The sequence below is a fragment of the Pelobates fuscus genome, chromosome 11 (genome assembly GCF_036172605.1).
Source record: "Pelobates fuscus isolate aPelFus1 chromosome 11, aPelFus1.pri, whole genome shotgun sequence".
NCBI lineage: Eukaryota > Metazoa > Chordata > Amphibia > Anura > Pelobatidae > Pelobates > Pelobates fuscus.
In genome coordinates this window covers 80,621,382-80,639,358 of record NC_086327.1, presented here as the reverse complement: position 1 = coordinate 80,639,358, position 17,977 = coordinate 80,621,382, and the positions used below count along the sequence as shown (strand labels likewise).

At 44.1% G+C, this 17,977-nt stretch overlaps 1 protein-coding gene across 7 annotated transcripts in view; it reads right to left on the bottom strand.

Annotated features, from left to right (window-relative positions):
* NECTIN1 (nectin cell adhesion molecule 1) overlaps positions 1–17,977 on the bottom strand; it is a 333,749-nt gene that overhangs the window by 81,747 nt on the left and 234,025 nt on the right. For all 7 annotated transcript variants that reach the window (XM_063436432.1, XM_063436436.1, XM_063436437.1 and 4 more), the window contains exon 6: positions 16,526–16,673. In XM_063436432.1, coding sequence (XP_063292502.1) covers positions 16,526–16,673 — 148 coding nt within the window. The remainder of the gene's footprint in view (positions 1–16,525; positions 16,674–17,977) is intronic.

Below are 17,977 nucleotides of genomic sequence, written 5' to 3'. Positions count from 1 at the left end.
TATCTCTCAGGCACAAATGAGGAGTTTGTAACTTGTAATTAGTCCCCTCTCAGGTCCATGAGAGGGATTATCCTGTTTGTGTGGGAGTGTCAGGGGTGTGCTTAACTTTGTCTGAAATTGTATAAAAGCAGGCCATCTGGCCAGATTAAAACATTCCATCTTGTACTCCCAGAACTATGTGTCGTCTAGTTACTGGGAGGGGAAAGGGCTAATAACTAATCACTGTTCCAGTGTGGAGGATTCAACAGGGGAAGTCCTTGTAAGGACTAGAACTCCCAGGACTGAGTGTCGTCCAGTTCCTAGAAGTGGATAGAGCGAGTTCCCCATTCGACTCCAGGAGGAAGCGGTTCCAGGACCCCAGTCAAGCCAGGGAGATTGTGGGCAGAAGTGAGGCGGTTTGTCCCCTGTTCCAGCTAGAAAGCGGTCCTTGGCGAAGGTACCCAGCCAGGGGTACAGGGAGCTCCGTTACAATACCTAACCTAACCTTACCCTTACTCTTGACCCTACTATTTCTAACACTAAAACAGCATTAACCTCAATCCTGATGTAGCAATAACCCTTACTTTACCTTAACATCAACCCTACACTATCCGTAACCCATCAACTAACCCAAACCCTACCCCAACCTCTAACCCTAAGGAAACCCTCTGTTAATATTAGTACTTACATCAGAAGATGGATTTCCTATTTAAAATAGTAGATGATTGTCTGTGACTTTCATCTACTGCTTGTTTTCAGCATTACAGTGACATTTATCTGTAATACTGAATCAAGCATACTTTCCCAGCCAATTAAAAAGTGATCAGTTCTGGTCAGCTGGCATAGCACAACACGGATCAAAAATGGCCAAGGGGCATGCAGACAGACCCTGCCACGGTCTATTCATACCCTTAGTGGGTTTCCATTCAGGAGCTCCAATCTGAGAACCTCTATGGCTGAGCGTGATCTCAATACATTTAAAGGGCTGTATGGAGAGGTCACTTTAAGTGTTGCATGCAGCTCATTGGTCAGCCTGGAGCCCTAGATGAGAGAGATGGGCTCAGGTATCAATTGATACCTATGTCTCCCTGATGTGAGCAGGGATGTAATCCCAATCAAACTTCATTGTAGCAATAGGCCTATTTAAATGGCGGTAGTGGTGCTCATTTTGACTGCTGCATACAACATATCAGTCAGTCCTGGGCCAGTGAAAATGGCTCCAGCTGATAGAAGTAAGCCTCAGCTGTCCAATGATATATGGATATTGTGGTTTGAACAGTTATTCAACCCTACTCGCACCACATTACAGTAAATGAGAATTGAAATGCCATTTTAAGAGTTGTATGCAGAGCTCACTTTAAGCACTGCATAAATCTTGTTTGTCATGCAGGGGCCACTGAAAATGACCTCAGCTGACAGAGGGGATACCTGGGACTGCCTGGTGTGAGCAGGTATTTAACCCTGCCCACACCAACACCTTAGGATGTTCCATGCCAACCAAAATGCTTTAAAGCTCCCATTGTGAAGTATGAAATGACCTAATGTTAGGAAGGGGTTAATAACAAATATGTTTAAAATTCATACATGTATTAATTGGGGGTATATCTACTAAACAGTGATTTTTTTTATTTCTTTCTTTCTTTTTTTTTTTCATGTGGGCAGTGGAATGCTCCTTTAAGACATTGTGGAAGAGACTGGAGTTGAAAATGTCATAACCGAAAACATAAACTATCTTCTGTTTTAATTATTTTTATTTTTTTATAGCTTGACTGCTGTACCGCAAATAAATAATAATGCTTACTATAAGATTGTAAAAAAAAAACATTATCTAATTTTTTTAATCTAAGAAAAAAATCAATCTCTCATGGATAGGTAAAGAACATTTACAGATTAATCTTGAAGACAGAATCTTTTCATTATAGGTGATACAAGTCTCCAAGGCAAAATATACAATTTGAAAAAGTGTCTACACTATCAATATAAGTACTGCGCTTGAATACAAGAAAGCTGAAGTGTTTTGCCCAGAACGACTTGAATTGAAATCAGAGTAACTCAAGTGGCCCAAAATAACCAAATAAATAAAATTAAATTGATGGCCTTAAAGACAGTTATTGGCAAAAGTGACAAAAATAATCAACTCTAGCAACCTAAAAGAATGGCAGTGAGCAGAAAATTTGTTGCGCATAAGTAAATCATTGTAATGAACACTAATCATTCATACTATACAGGTAATTAAAGACATGCCCGTGGTATAAGAAAGATGGATGGACACTGTTTTTGGGCACTAGAGAATAATTTTCATTTAGTTAACATTTTTGCTATGCATATGATTTTATACATACATTGAACAAAATTATAAACGCAACACTTTTGTTTTTGCCCCCATTATTCATGAGCTGAACTCAAAGAGCTAAGACTTTTTCTATGTACACAAAAGGCCTATTTCTCTCAAATATTGTTCACAAATCTGTCTAAATCTTTGTTAGTGAGCACTTCTCCTTTGCCAAGATAATCTATCCACCCCACAAGTGTGGCATACCAAGATGCTGATTAGACAGCACGATTATTGCACAGGTGTGCCTTAGGCTGGCCACAATAAAAGAGAACAACCCCCAAACAAAGTCTGGCTTTTCATAGAAAAGTACTAGATTAATTCCTTCTCTCTGAAATGCATTTTATTGGCTGTTCTTGGAGCTTTACTTGCATGCACTATAAGACACAAATGCTTCTTCATGAGAAGCATTCATTTGACCTTGAAGACCATCATCAGATCTGATCTCCCAGGTGAAGAGTGAAAATGAGGTGAGAAGATCATCCCTTCACTGGACTACAGGTAAATAGCTTCTATTTGAGGACACAGGTGAGCACTTCTCCTTTGCTGAGATAATCCATCCACCTCACAGGGCTGTGTGTCAGGATCGGGACAGTGATCCAACACGCAGAGTACAAACAGTAGCCAGATACGTATACCGGACCTTAGAATGGCCGGACTAACGTAAGTAGTACAGTATAGAATGGTCAAAGACAAGCCGAGGTCGAGGGTAACAGAAGACAGGTAAGCGAGAGACAAGCCGAATCAAGGGTAACAGAGATAAGCAGAGTAAGGTAAACAAGCCGGGTCAAAACCAAAAGGGATAATAGAATACACAAGCACTGAGTGACTAGAACAAGCTAGAACCACGACAGGGCAATGAGCTAATGAACGAAGCTCTGTTAAATACCCTGTTCAGAGCAGTAACCACGCCTCCGAGGCTTCCTGATTGGTCCTGCAGCAATTGAGTGACAGGTCGTTCCGGAGGAGTGTCCTGATGACAACTTCCTGCCTAGATGCTGTAAAAGGCAGTCACTCCCTCGCGGCCGGCCTTGCATGACCGGATAGACCGTGGGGAAGGGAGCCATCAGGCCGTCTGGATGGAGGAACAGCTAAGTCTCTACCTCTTTCGGAGGTAGAGACCGCAGGTACCCTGACAGTACCCCCCCTCTCAGATACGCCCACCGGGCGGAATACACCAGGGCGAGAAGGGAATCGAGAGTGAAACGCCCTGCGGAGACGGGGAGCATGCACCTCCTCCTGAGGTACCCAACTTCTCTCCTCCGGACCATAACCCTTCCAATCGACCAGATATTGCAGTTTCCCCCGGGAGATTCGAGAATCAACGATGGAATTGACCTCATACTCCTCCTGACCCTCCACCTGAACTGAGCGGGGAGGGGCGATCGTGGAGGAGAACCTGTTACATATTAATGGTTTTAGCAAGGAAACATGAAATGAATTAGGAATGCGTAAGGCACTAGGCAACGCTAAACAATACGCAACTGGGTTAATTTGAGACAGTACCCTGTAAGGTCCAATATATCGAGGAGCAAACTTCATGGACGGCACTTTTAACCGAATGTTTCTAGTACTTAACCATACTCTATCGCCTGGAACAAACACCGGTGCTGCCCTTCTACGTTTGTCAGCGTGTTTTTTAACCAGCGTAGAATTATGCAGAAGGATTTGTCGAGTTTGATCCCACAACTCTCTTAAATTGGCAACATGAACATCCACCGACGGTATCCCTTGAGAAGAAGACTCCGAAGGAAGGATGGAAGGATGAAAGCCATAATTCAAGAAAAAAGGGCTAGAATGCGTAGAATCACAAATGAGATTGTTATGTGCAAACTCCGCCCAAGGAATCAAACCGACCCAATCGTCCTGGTGTTCTGAAACGAAACAACGTAAATATTGTTCAACTTTTTGGTTAGTGCGTTCAGCAGCTCCATTGGACTGAGGATGATAGGCAGAGGAGAAATTCAATTTGATGCCTAGTTGGGAGCAGAATGATCTCCAAAAACGGGAAACAAATTGGGAGCCTCTGTCAGAGACAATTTGGGAAGGTATCCCATGCAAACGGAAAATCTCCCTGGCGAATATCTCCGCTAATTCGGGCGAAGATGGGAGTTTAGGTAAGGGAATGAAGTGAGCCATTTTAGTAAATCTGTCTACCACAGTGAGGATGACAGTCTGCTTTTTAGAGATAGGCAAATCAACAATGAAGTCCATTGCCAGGCAGGACCAAGGCTTTTCAGGAACCTCTAAAGGGTGCAGAAATCCGCATGGAAGCGAATGGGGTAGCTTGGTCTTGGTACAAACTTCACATGCCCCGATGAATTCTTTAATATCCTTGCGTAAGTCAGGCCACCAAAAATCTTTAGAGACCAGCGCATAAGTCTTGCGGATGCCAGGATGCCCAGCCACCTTGCTGTTATGGAGACAGCGTAGCACCTCCAGTTGGAGAGCGGCAGGAACGAAGTGTCGATCCCCAGGAGTCTGTTTGGGTGCCAAATGCTGAAACTTCATGATCTCAGAAAGCAATGGAGAGTGAATCCTGAGATTCGTGTTCGCGATGATATTCCCCTTAGGAACTATGGAGGAGAGAAGTGGTTCAGTTATAGTGGATGGTTCATATTGACGAGACAAAGCATCGGCTTTAGAGTTCTTAGAACCAGGTCTATAAGTAAGTACATAATTAAAGTGAGTGAGGAACAAAGCCCAGCGAGCCTGCCTGGCGGACAAGCGCTTAGCCTCCCCAATATAAGACAAGTTCTTATGATCCGTTAGGATAGTAACAGGGTGTAGTGTCCCTTCCAGTAAATGTCTCCACTCCTTTAAAGCCTTAATGACCGCTAACAGTTCCCTCTCCCCGATGTCATATCTGCTCTCAGGCCCAGAAATTTTTTTAGAGAAGAAACCACAAGGGTGTAACGGTTTATCCACCCCTAACCTTTGAGACAGAACAGCCCCAACTCCTGTCTCAGAAGCATCGACCTCGAGCAAGAAAGGCAGAGTCGTATCCGGATGAACTAGAATGGGAGCTGAGGCAAAAAGTTCCTTGAGAGTCTTAAAAGCACCAAGAGCTTCCTCAGACCAGAACTTAGTATCAGCCCCTTGTTTGGTCATATTGGTAATAGGCGCAATGATAGAGGAGTAACCCTTAATGAAGCGCCTATAGTAGTTGGAAAAACCAATAAACCTTTGGATAGCCTTGAGTCCTTTGGGCAAAGGCCAGTCTAAAATAGATTGGAGTTTACCAGGATCCATTTTAAAACCTTCCCCAGAAATCACGTACCCAAGAAAGTCTACCTGAGACTGATCAAAACTGCACTTCTCCAATTTGCAGTATAGACCATGTTGCAGAAGTTTGTGTAACACCTTTCTGACCTGTCTATGGTGAGTCTCAATCTCCTTAGAGTGTATTAGTATGTCGTCCAGGTAAACAATAACACAATCATGCTGAAACTCCCTAAGTACCTCATTAATCAACTCTTGAAATACTGCAGGAGCATTGCATAGTCCAAATGGCATAACAGTGTATTCGTAATGGCCATACCGGGTATTGAATGCCGTCATCCACTCGTGACCTTGCTGGATTCTCACCAAATTGTAAGCCCCTCTGAGATCTAACTTGGTGAAGATTTTGGAGCCCTTAAGACGATCAAATAACTCGGTAATCAGTGGGATAGGATAGGCATTTCTGACAGTTATTTTATTCAAGCCTCGGTAATCGATACAAGGTCTCAGCGTGCCATCCTTCTTCTTAATGAAAAAGAACCCCGCCCCGGCCGGAGAAGAAGACCTCCTGATGAATCCCTTTTCTAAATTCTCCTGAATATACTCCTCTAGAACCGAGTTTTTCTGAACAGACAAAGGATATACATGGCCCCTCGGAGGCATAGTCCCGGGTAGAAGCTTAATTTTACAGTCAAATGACCTGTGTGGCGGCAAAGAATCGGCATTCTTCTTGTCAAACACTGCCCTTAAGTCTAGGTAAAGGTCTGGTATTTGTCTTTCTGTGGACTGAGTAGGATTCTCCTGTATGTTAATATTAGCTAATGGAGAAACCTTGCACAAACACCGATCCTGGCAGCCCTGGCCCCACGAGAGTATCTCCCCTAACTCCCAATCAATAATAGGGTTATGTTCTTTCAACCATGGGTACCCCAGAACTATGGGAACGGAAGGAGACGAAATGAGCAGAAGAGATAAATTCTCCACGTGTAGGATACCAACATTTAACTCAATGGGTATGGTCTCACGAAAGATAACAGGGTCTAGTAGTGGTCTACCATCTATGGCCCCTTAGCTGGGATGGGAAATTGTTTTTACTAGCAAAGGCTTGGTCGATAAAATTCTCAGCAGCACCGGAATCTATCAAAGCCATAGCCCTTACTACTTCCCTCCCGCAAGTTAAGGAAACTGGTAGCAGAAGCCTGTGATCTTTATAATTAGGAGTAGAGGACAAAATAGAAACACCCAAGGCCTGTCCTCTAGAGAGACTTAGGTGCGAGCGTTTCCCGGGCGGTTAGAACAGTTCAAGAGTAAATGACCCTTAGCTCCACAATACATACACAAACCCTCTCTTCTCCTGTACTGTCTTTCCTCCTCAGAGAGGCAGGTATACCCTATCTGCATAGGTTCAGGAAGCAAAGATACCGTGGAGTCAGGACTTGGAAAAGCGGGGGCTAACCTAAAAGAAGGTCTCCGGTTCCTCTCTCGAGTGTTCTGTCTCTCTCTTAAACGTTCATCTATACGAGAGATGAACTAAATTAAATCCTCTAAATTCTCAGGGAGTTCTCTGGTAGCAACCTCATCAAGGATTACTTCAGATAAGCCATTCAAAAATACATCCATATACGCCTGCTCATTCCACTTGACCTCTGACGCTAGAGACCTGAACTCTAGTGCATAATCCATCAGTGTTCGGTTCTCCTGTTTCAGACGCAACAGTAATCTGGCTGCATTAACCTTCCTACCTGGAGGGTCAAATGTTCTTCTAAAAGCAGCTACAAAGGCGTTATAGTTATAAACTAATGGGTTATCGTTCTCCCATAATGGGTTGGCCCATCTCAGAGCTTTCTCAATAAGTAGGGTGATAATAAATCCTACCTTTGCCCTATCTGTAGGATAAGAGCGAGGTTGCAATTCAAAATGGATACTAATTTGGTTTAAGAAACCACGACACTTCTCAGGAGCCCCACCATAGCGTACTGGGGGGGTAATGCGAGAAGAAGCACCCACTGTGGCTACCTCTAGACCTGAACCGACAGGAGAAACAGGGGTATTACGTATCTCCTCTGGTGGGTTATTGGCACGAGATAATAGAGCCTGTAGCGCAAGCGCCATCTGATCCATTCTGTGATCCATGGCTTCAAACCTAGGATCAGGAGAAGCAAGCTGACTGTTTGTACTTGCAGGATCCATTGGCCCTGTCGTAATGTCAGGATCGGGACAGTGATCCAACACGCAGAGTACAAACAGTAGCCAGATACGTATACCGGACCTTAGAATGGCCGGACTAACGTAAGTAGTACAGTATAGAATGGTCAAAGACAAGCCGAGGTCGAGGGTAACAGAAGACAGGTAAGCGAGAGACAAGCCGAATCAAGGGTAACAGAGATAAGCAGAGTAAGGTAAACAAGCCGGGTCAAAACCAAAAGGGATAATAGAATACACAAGCACTGAGTGACTAGAACAAGCTAGAACCACGACAGGGCAATGAGCTAATGAACGAAGCTCTGTTAAATACCCTGTTCAGAGCAGTAACCACGCCTCCGAGGCTTCCTGATTGGTCCTGCAGCAATTGAGTGACAGGTCGTTCCGGAGGAGTGTCCTGATGACAACTTCCTGCCTAGATGCTGTAAAAGGCAGTCACTCCCTCGCGGCCGGCCTTGCATGACCGGATAGACCGTGGGGAAGGGAGCCATCAGGCCGTCTGGATGGAGGAACAGCTAAGTCTCTACCTCTTTCGGAGGTAGAGACCGCAGGTACCATGACACTGTGGCATATCAAGATACTGATTAGACAGCATGATTATTGCAAAGGTGTGCCTTAGGCTTGCCACAATAAAACATACATGGATAGAAGTGAGGAATAATTTGTTAGACCCAGCTAAGTCTTCTTAAGAACCACATAATGATCAAGCATGATGACCGACCATTGTTTATAATGTGGCAGGTAGCTTGGTTTTTAAGAACATCATCTAACTGAGTGACCTGTCCAGCATGGACCCCAAGCAATTGCTGCTGCCACTATTGAGTAAAATTCAAATAGGGACGATGCCAGATTGCCACAGATGCCAGATTGCCACAGATGGCTGCAAAACAAGTATTAGCAGCTGCATGTGTCCAGAGGGTAGGGGAATTGTCAGATATTGGAGAGACAAACATGGACTTCCTGTTCCATGTAGTAAGAAAGGTGCACCACACCAGTAAGTCAGAAGTTGCATGTGGTTCTAGGATGATGCAGCTGTTGTCTGAAGGAAGATAAGGGAACAAACTGAGAAGTCGGGAAATAAAAGATCTACCTTGTGGGATGATCCTCATGGCAAAATTGAGCAAACTAAGCAGAGACTGTAATTCTTTGTGGTTGCAAGAACCCAACCCCAAGTACAGGTCAACATGAGTGCATGGACTCCACAAAACCTCTGAACATGTCCTGTGATATCTGGAACCATGACATGAGCAGCAGATCATTTAAGTCCTTCAAGTTGCGAGGTGGGACCTCCATAGATCAAATTTGTTGTTACAGCACATCACACAGATGCTCAATCAGATTGAGATGTGGGAAATTTGGAAGCAAAGGCAATACCTTGAACTCCGTATCATGCTCCTCAAAACATTCCTATACATCCAAATGACTTTGCACTCCAAACAAAATTATTACAATTACCCGGTGCTTGATCCACATTTTCAGTATACTTGCAAAAAAGGTCAGCAGTCCCAGGGATTTCTAGTAATCTTCTTTACTTCTAATCTAAAAGAACATTTTTACATTATGAAGTTGACGTTTCGCTTTTCCTAGCAAACTTTCATTAGGACATATATATATGTCTTGATAAAAGTTCGCTATGCGAACTGAAACGTCGACTTCATGATGTAAAGATTTTCTTTTGTATTACAAATAAAGAAGATTCAAAGAAATATATATTCTCTGTATTTCTTTTTAATAAAGAATAGTTCTATGATTATTGCTTGGCAGCCTAGTTCATTTAGACATCGGTAGAAACTGACGGTTTAGCACAATTAATTTCAGTCTTTATGTCAAATTCGAAAAGTTGAAAGATAGTCGGACAGATAGTGTAGACCTTATGTGTTTTGTGTGTCAACTAGACCTCTTCATTTGCTTCCTCACACAGAGTTCTGGTAAAGTCCCTGTTGAGGCACTTAACAATAAGTTTATCTTGATACTGCAATGTCCAACCTAAACTACATGAAAAAATAAAAAAATAAATACTTTTTCAGTTGTTATAACAGGATATTGATGGTGAATATTCTTTTTAACTAAACCATCCAAATTGTTTTGAAAATGAGTAAGAAAGTGCCTTGGAGCCATGTTTCTTCATACTTTCACCTTTTAAGTCTTGTCTTCTGTTTTCATTTTTGTATTAGTCAATCTCCTATTTAAAAAATGTAATTCTCCTTGTTTCAACTTCTCCTCCCTTTCAGTTTTTCTTTCTCAACATCTATATCTGCTTGTAATCACCTCTTATTTACCATCTGATCCTTTCTATATAAGCTGCCCTTTCTGTTTGAATTCACCCCATCATTTAATCTTCAATTTCCTCTTCCTGCCTGCTTCCATTTCCTGTAAATGGACCGGGGTCTGTTTATTTTGGAGAGTAATCAACATTGGAAGAAGGTAGTACCTGATAAAAGCACTATTGTGCAACTATTGAGTGTCAGGCTCTAATCAATGTGAGTTTAATCACCTGATTCATTTTTGCACACTGCACCTTCTACCGTACCATCTACACAGGGCCGGACTGGGGATACAAAGCAGCCCTGGGAAAAAAAATCTATGCCAGCCCCATAAGTCATTGCGCCATATATTGTCGCATGTAATATGTAAGGCTATGTCTTGCCACCCCAGATGATTGAGTAATTATATATACATATATATATATTGCTTTCTAATATAATATATTGGTCCTTTCAGAGTAAAACATTTAATTATACAGTAAGCATACTCACATGCAGACACAGACAATCTCACTGACACACACAAGCTCATTGATACACAGCCTCATAGACAAACAATTTCACTAATATACATAAGCTCATTGACATAAAAACACAAGCTCACTCACTAGCAGACACACACACACATGCAAGCAAGCAAACTCACTAGCAGGCGCACACACACACACAGCTTAATGTAGTGGTTCTGGTGTCTATAGCCTGTCTCTGCAGGCTTTTGAATGTAAACACTGACTTTTCAGAGAAAAGGCAGTGTTTACATTGCTTCCTAGTGACACCTCTAGTGACAGACACTCAGACGGTCACTAGAGGCGCTTCCTGTGTCAGTGCGGATTGGCTGAGATCATCAAGCTTGATGATCTCAGTCATAGAGGCAGAGACCAGCATGACGTTGGAAAAAAAAAAAGTGAGTAAAACACTATTTTTACAAACACACACAGACACTACGACTGACACACACACACCATGACAGACATACACACACCATGACACAGACAGACACACACACACCATGATACAGACACACAGTGACACAGAGACACACACACGACACAGACACACACACACACCATGACACAGACAGACACACACACACAGCATGACACACACACACACAGCATGACACAGACACACACACAGCATGACACAGAAACACACACAGCGTGACACAGACAGACACACACACAGCATGACACAGACAGACACACTCCCACTGACATACATACTTGTTGCTACCTGTGTGGGTGGGTGGGCAGACTGATAGGTGCCCCTCCCCTTCTGTGCCCTCTTTTGCCCCCTGTCCTCCTGTGTGCTTTTTAGCCCCTTCCCCTCATGTGCCCTTATGTAGCACCCTCCCTTCCTGTGCCCTCTTTAGCCCCCTCCCGTGCCCTCTTTAGCCACCTCCCTTCCCTTGCCCTCTTTAGCCCCATCCCGTGCCCTCTTTAGCCCCCCTTCCGACTTGTACCCTCTTCAGCCCCTTTTGTGCTCATCTTTTGGCCCCTCTCCCCTTCCTGTGACCTCTTAGCCCCCTCCCCTCCTGTGCCCTTTGTTACCCCCCTCCCCTCCTGTGCCCTTTGTTACCCCCCCTCCCCTTCCTGTGACCTCTTAGCCCCCTCCCCTCCTGTGCCCTTTGTTACCCCCCTCCCCTTCCTGTGACCTCTTAGCCCCCTCCCCTCCTGTGCCATTTGTTACCCCCTCCCCTTCCTGTGACCTCTTAGCCCCCTCCCCTCCTGTGCCCTTTGTTACCCCCCCTCCCCTCCTGTGCCCTTTGTTACCCCCCTCCCCTCCTGTGCCCTTAGTTACCCCCCCTCCCCTCCTGTGCCCTTTGTTACCCCCACCCTCCCCTTCCTGTGCCCTTTGTTACCCCCACCTTCCCCTTCCTGTGCCCTTTGTTACCCACCCTCCCCTCCTGTGCCCTTTGTTACCCCCACCCTCCCCTTCCTGTGCCCTTTGTTACCCCCCTCCCCTCCTGTGCCCTTTGTTACCCCCACCCTCCCCTTCCTGTGCCCTTTGTTACCCCCCTCCCCTCCTGTGCCCTTTGTTACCCCCACCCTCCCCTCCTGTGCCCTTTGTTACCCCCACCCTCCCCTTCCTGTGACCTTTGTTACTCCCCCCCACCCCCTCCCCTCCTGTGCTCACCTTCCAGCCCAGCCAGCCTTCCTGAAGCTCTTCTTGCGGCCGCAGGGGAAGCTCTTCTGGTGGCCGCTGGGGGAGCAGGCTGTTCTGTCTCTGCTCCCCCTCCCTCGCGCGCAGCTTAATGAGACCGGGGCCGGAATATGACGTCATATTCCGGCGCCGGTCTCTTTCTAGCACGCGAGGGAGGGGGAGCAGAGACAGAACAGCCTGCTCCCCCAGCGGCCGCCAGAAGAGCTTCCCCTGCGGCCGCAAGAAGAGCTTCCCCTGCGGCCGCAAGGAGAGCTTCCCCTGCGGCCGCCATCCAAGCTCTCCATGCGGCCGCAGGACATCCACATGTCTCCCCGGCCCCAGGTGCCGACGGCCTACCGGGAACTTTCCCGGTGGGCCAGTCCGGCCCTGCATCTACACTATGTTTCTGTTTCCTGTTCTTGTTTTATTTAAGAAAATATCCAGACTCCTGATTTTGTTAGGGGCAAGAACTACTGCATGTAACTTTTAAGTGCTCCACAATTGATTTATACGTTTTACACTTATAGACACTGGTTTTAGCAACTGGATAAAACTGACTGACTGGATAAAACTGACTGAAACATAGTATTCAGGGATACAATTTTTAATAGGTGAGATAATAGATTCTTGACCCAAAGAGAGATCTGACTGCAATTATGGGGTTGAGAAGGTATTTTTTCCTAGTTTGTTGCAAAATTGGAAAATGCTTCAAACTGTTTTTTTTTTTTTTCGTTCTTTTCGATCTAACACAAAAACAGATGTGAGAATGGTTGACCTTGATGGAAACATGTCTATTTTCAGCCTATGTAACAATAGTCGAGCAGTTACCAACAAATATATGTCTTCTAAGTAAAATAAAAATTTGTTGATTTAAAGACACTTGGAATTAACATGTATTGCAAACTAAACTTTCCTAACCTAGAATCCAAGCTAGTAGAGAAAATAAAGTAAATAAATCAGGTTTAACTACAGTGAAATGCATGGCATTGTAAATAAACATCCTTATCAATCTTGCATGGATAAGCAGTTCCCATTTGCCTTGTTCATCGAATGTGTCAGGTCTACTTTGCAACTTATTACGTATGGTTCAAGTGCCTGGTGAGACTTTACTAGAATTATTCATAATATGAAGTCCATTCAGCTTTAACAATAGACATTAACAAATGAAAAAGCAGGACAATGTCCACAATGCTCCCCAAGCAGCAAAATATTACAGTAATGTCATAGAGAACAAGAAAAGTCTGCATTGTGTAACAGAGAAGCGTCCTTATGGTATGGGATCTGCATCTTGCTAACAAGTGGGAAAGGAAAGAACTCACACCAAGCAATAATATTGTAGAGAATTAAGGAGACAAGAAACACAAACAAAGACAATTTCAAGGAGAAGAGATAAGATCAGAGCCAGCATTCAGGGTGTGCAGCCTGTGAGCAAAGGACACAAAGAGAGAGTGGGCACCACCACATCACCTGGGTCATCCTCCATGCTCTCCTGCTGCCTAGGTGAATACCTGTGGTGTGGTGAAGCTGTCATTGCTTATTGCAACACTGTGTCTTCCTGCTCAAACTCAGTAGTTAAACCCTGTTCAACTGGTAGCTGTATGGTGAGATGAGTAAGAGATGCAGAAATGTCATGTTACATTATTATCTGCCCTCTATAATCACAGCATTGTCACCACTAGTACATGGTTTAGGCAGAGAAAGAAGGTAAACAACTGCACTTAGCTATGACAGCTTGTGCACACTGCAGCTAGTATGGTAGGTGCAATTGAGGAAGATATTAAAAGGGGTTTTAGAGGGAGGTAACTGGAGAGATGATCTAGGTAAAGATAACTGAGGTAGGTCACGGGAGAGATAACAGGGGCTAGAGAGTGATAACTGAGGGTTTTTATAAAGATTTGTGTGATTTTCATTTTTCCATGATATTCAGTGAACCCATTAGCCTGGCTCAGAATTATAGAAATTGCACTTTAAAACATATGGTGAGTGTATCCTTTAAAAGTATTGTGAACTACAGTGCCTACATTGTTGAATATTGACCAATGCAGGGGGCGGAGCCAGCGCCTGCACGAGCTGGACACACATCAGAACAGCTCGGTGCACTAAACCTCTCAAACCGACAATTAGCGGATTCAGAACCTGCCAAAGAGCCCCAAAAGTAACTGCACGTTGCCCCAGTTATGGGGAAGAAAACAAAGAAACTTCGAGCGGACCCGGGATCGGGCTCCCGCAATATCGGCGACTTCCGCCACACGGCAACGCGGCTAAGCACAACCAAAATGTCGACGGCTGAGGCCTGCACACCAACATCATCGGATGATGACACCCTCGCAGACTTCTATCCGCCATCCCGGCCACACACAGGACCACCAACAGCTGATGTGCTGGCAGACTCTGCACCAGCAACAAAGTCTGATATCAGGGCATTAATGGTCGAAATTAAAGCTATGTTCCATGCAGACATGGCCCTGATCCGGGGAGCGGTGGCCAAACTCACTGACAAAGTGAAAGCAGTGGAGGAGGACTTGGAAGGCACCAAACTGTCTCAATCGGCCACTGACGCCGCCCTACAAAAACAATGTGCTGACCAGAAGGGGAAAGTTGCTGCTCTGGAGGACAGAAACCAGAAACAGATACCAGATACCAGAAATACCAGATACCAGAAACAGTTGCTGGAGCGGAGCTCCCCCACTACTGCCGGACTCTCATCTCCACACTCTCCTGCCCAAAAAGGCTAAGCAGGCAGCGGTGGACTCCTATTTTCGCCTTCCCAAGGCTCCCAGCACAGCCCGCGAAGCACCGAAAGACGTCCTGCTGAAATTGTCCAGAGTCTCTGACCGCAGAGCAATCATGGCGGCGGTGAGAGACTCCGCAACGGTGTCCTTTGAGGGGGCACAACTGATATGCTACCGGGACTTATCCAGACATACACTCATCTGGCAGAGAACCCTCAAGCTAGTCACCCAGCTACTGCAAGAGCACGCGATCCCTTACCGGTGGGGCACATGCCGGATCTTGGTTGACAAGACCGGCAAACAGCATAAGCTGACATCCCTCCTAGAAGCACCAGCATTCCTCCGGCTCCTGGGCATACCAGCGGAGAAGACGCCACAGATGGCCCACCCAACATGGACAGTCAAGGGCATCACTCCCTTCGGGCATGTGAGCAACAAACCCCACCTACCTGAAGACAGTACCTATCGACACATATGCAGCTGGCCCGCACTTAGCGTGGCCCACATGACTGTCGGATGCAGAGACCCACTGCATAGAGAACTTTACCCTAATGCAGGACTACACTGGCTCCGTAAGCTATAAGATAAGCCCACTGTTATGATTTACCCCCCCCCCCACACCTCACCTCTTCACATTATGTGCAACGAACTGCAGCCGTTACTCACCCACCTATAAGCCATACGCACATACGGCCCACACCCTAAGCCTCACCCCAAGATATGATCTACAAGCAAAGTAATGTTGCCAGCAGAGGCTAACCAGCTAACCACCCCTCCCCACCAAACTCCTTAGCAAAGAAAGAAGCCCATAGCGAGACACTGATAAGGGCGATAAGGCGCTACAAGATCCCGAGCTAGCTTCCCTCATGAAAGGAAACCGACCTAACACACACTGCACAAATAGAGGGAACCCCAGGCAACATAAATTAAAAAAGAGTGGACTACTGCTATGAAACCCCCAGTTATTGATAAATATATAAGTATAGATGTATACCTATAAGTTTCATATGTCTTGTCATCTTTTGGCGAATACTCGCAAAAAAAAAAAATAATAAAAAAAAAAAATATTGACCATTGCATTCACATTGTATTGTATCACTGGAGTTCCTGATCCAGGGACATATTTCAAAGACAATGTAACAATGTTACAATGTAGACACAATGGCACAAGTGTAATATTCTTCTCTATGCCTTCAAACTTACTGTGCACTCCATTTATATAGAACAATACCGACATCTCACTTTTTTTGAGTTCCTCACACATTTGTAAAATTCCTCTACTTATTTCAAATTGCTTCTTCAGTCCATCATATTTGCAAACCCGTCGAACTGTCATTTAAGGCATATTCAATAAGTTCAATGAATAGTATCATCTTTATTTTAAATGTTGCATTTTTATGCAGTACATTTTTGTATGTGTAATCCTGATTTGCAGTTCTCTGCCAATAGTTACTTCGATGTAGGTATGTATACACATAGATTTACGAGGATGAGTAATCAGAGAATGACATGTAGGAAATCAATTATATTGTAATTGTTGTAATAAATTGTTTTATATATCTATGAATTATTAACATCAATATACTGAGATAGTAATAGTTATTACAACTCTTCACAGTGTGCAGCTAGATGTTATACATTTGTACACTTACATATCACTGTCAGTGTCAGATCGCTGTTTCTGCTTCTTCCTGCGCACAAGGAAAGTGCTCACTGATGCAATTATTATAAGTAGTGCGGCCACTACACCCCCGAGGATCCCCAGCAAGCTTCCAGATGGGCCTTGGGGCAATGGTTTATCTGTAACAAAAAACAAGGAGCACTTAGTGGGAAGAAAATGAGCTTTCAAATAGAAATGTAGCAAGTGATCACGTGGAATTAATATATAAATCTCAGTGCCAATGTTAAACGGATGTAAAGTTCATAAAAAAATAGTTCAAGCACCAAACCGTTTTGATTTAAAGGAATATTCTAAGCATCAAGCAACTTTAACTTAAATAAGCAGTTTTGTGTTTAGCTCATGCCCCTATTCTCACTGCTCAATAAAATAACTTTTGTTTCTGTTTATGCAGCCCTATCAACTCCTCCTCTGGCTGTGACTCATACAACTAGTGGGGGAAATTTTTTTAAATTTTCAATCACATTTTACAACACAGTGTGTTTACTTTAGAAGTTCCTATCTCGTGCTTTGTTTGTTGAACTGTGATTGCACACAGGAGACTCCTGTAGGCTCTAGGGGTATATTAACAAACCTGGAGATAAGACATTCTAAATTAAAAACACTGCAATAAAGGGAATTTAAAAATTAGAGCTCTCTTTAAAATAAGTGTGTAGGGAGGCTGTGTAAATCCCAGCCAAGACAGTGTGGCTACAACAGCATAAATAAAGCAATTTAACACCTAATTCTAAGAGAATTGAGTGGTGAGATTGACATGATCTGTACACAAAACCACTTCATTAAGCTAAAGTTATTTTGGTGCTTACTGTGTGCCTTGTTCATGTTTAACGTTGAATAGCTTTTGACCTCAAGGCCATTTAGCAAACAGCAAATTATGTTGTGGTTTCTATGGTTTCCTATGGAGTATTTGCACTCCAGTCTGAGCTTTATACTAACTGGCATTACATTAATGTTACAACGGTTAAGAAATTGTATTTTGATCTGACTTTGACGCATCACCAATTAGTACAACTTTGAACCCTCTAACAATTTATACGCTGCAATATAAGGAATGGGTCAGTTGACACTGTTGTTTACCATTTAATTTTTACACACAATATCTGCCTTCTCCACTTTTGAAGGAAAATTACAGTACAAATTTGCACACACATGCACACATATTATTCTCCATAATGCACAACTTGACCAGCACTGTGGAGTGCAAAGCCACTAATCTCAGGATACTGTTAGGACATACAAGTGTGGCTTACCTATGATTTAGTTAAGCTCAATGTGAAGTCTTTATAAAGTGGGCCAATCTGTGTAAGTGCCTGAGTTTAGCTCCAAGGACACATACCAATTGCCAGCCAACACATGTATCAGAATCCATTCATAAAAGTGCCCGTTTCAACACAATGCACTTCAGCAAGCTCATGTGGCACCCAAC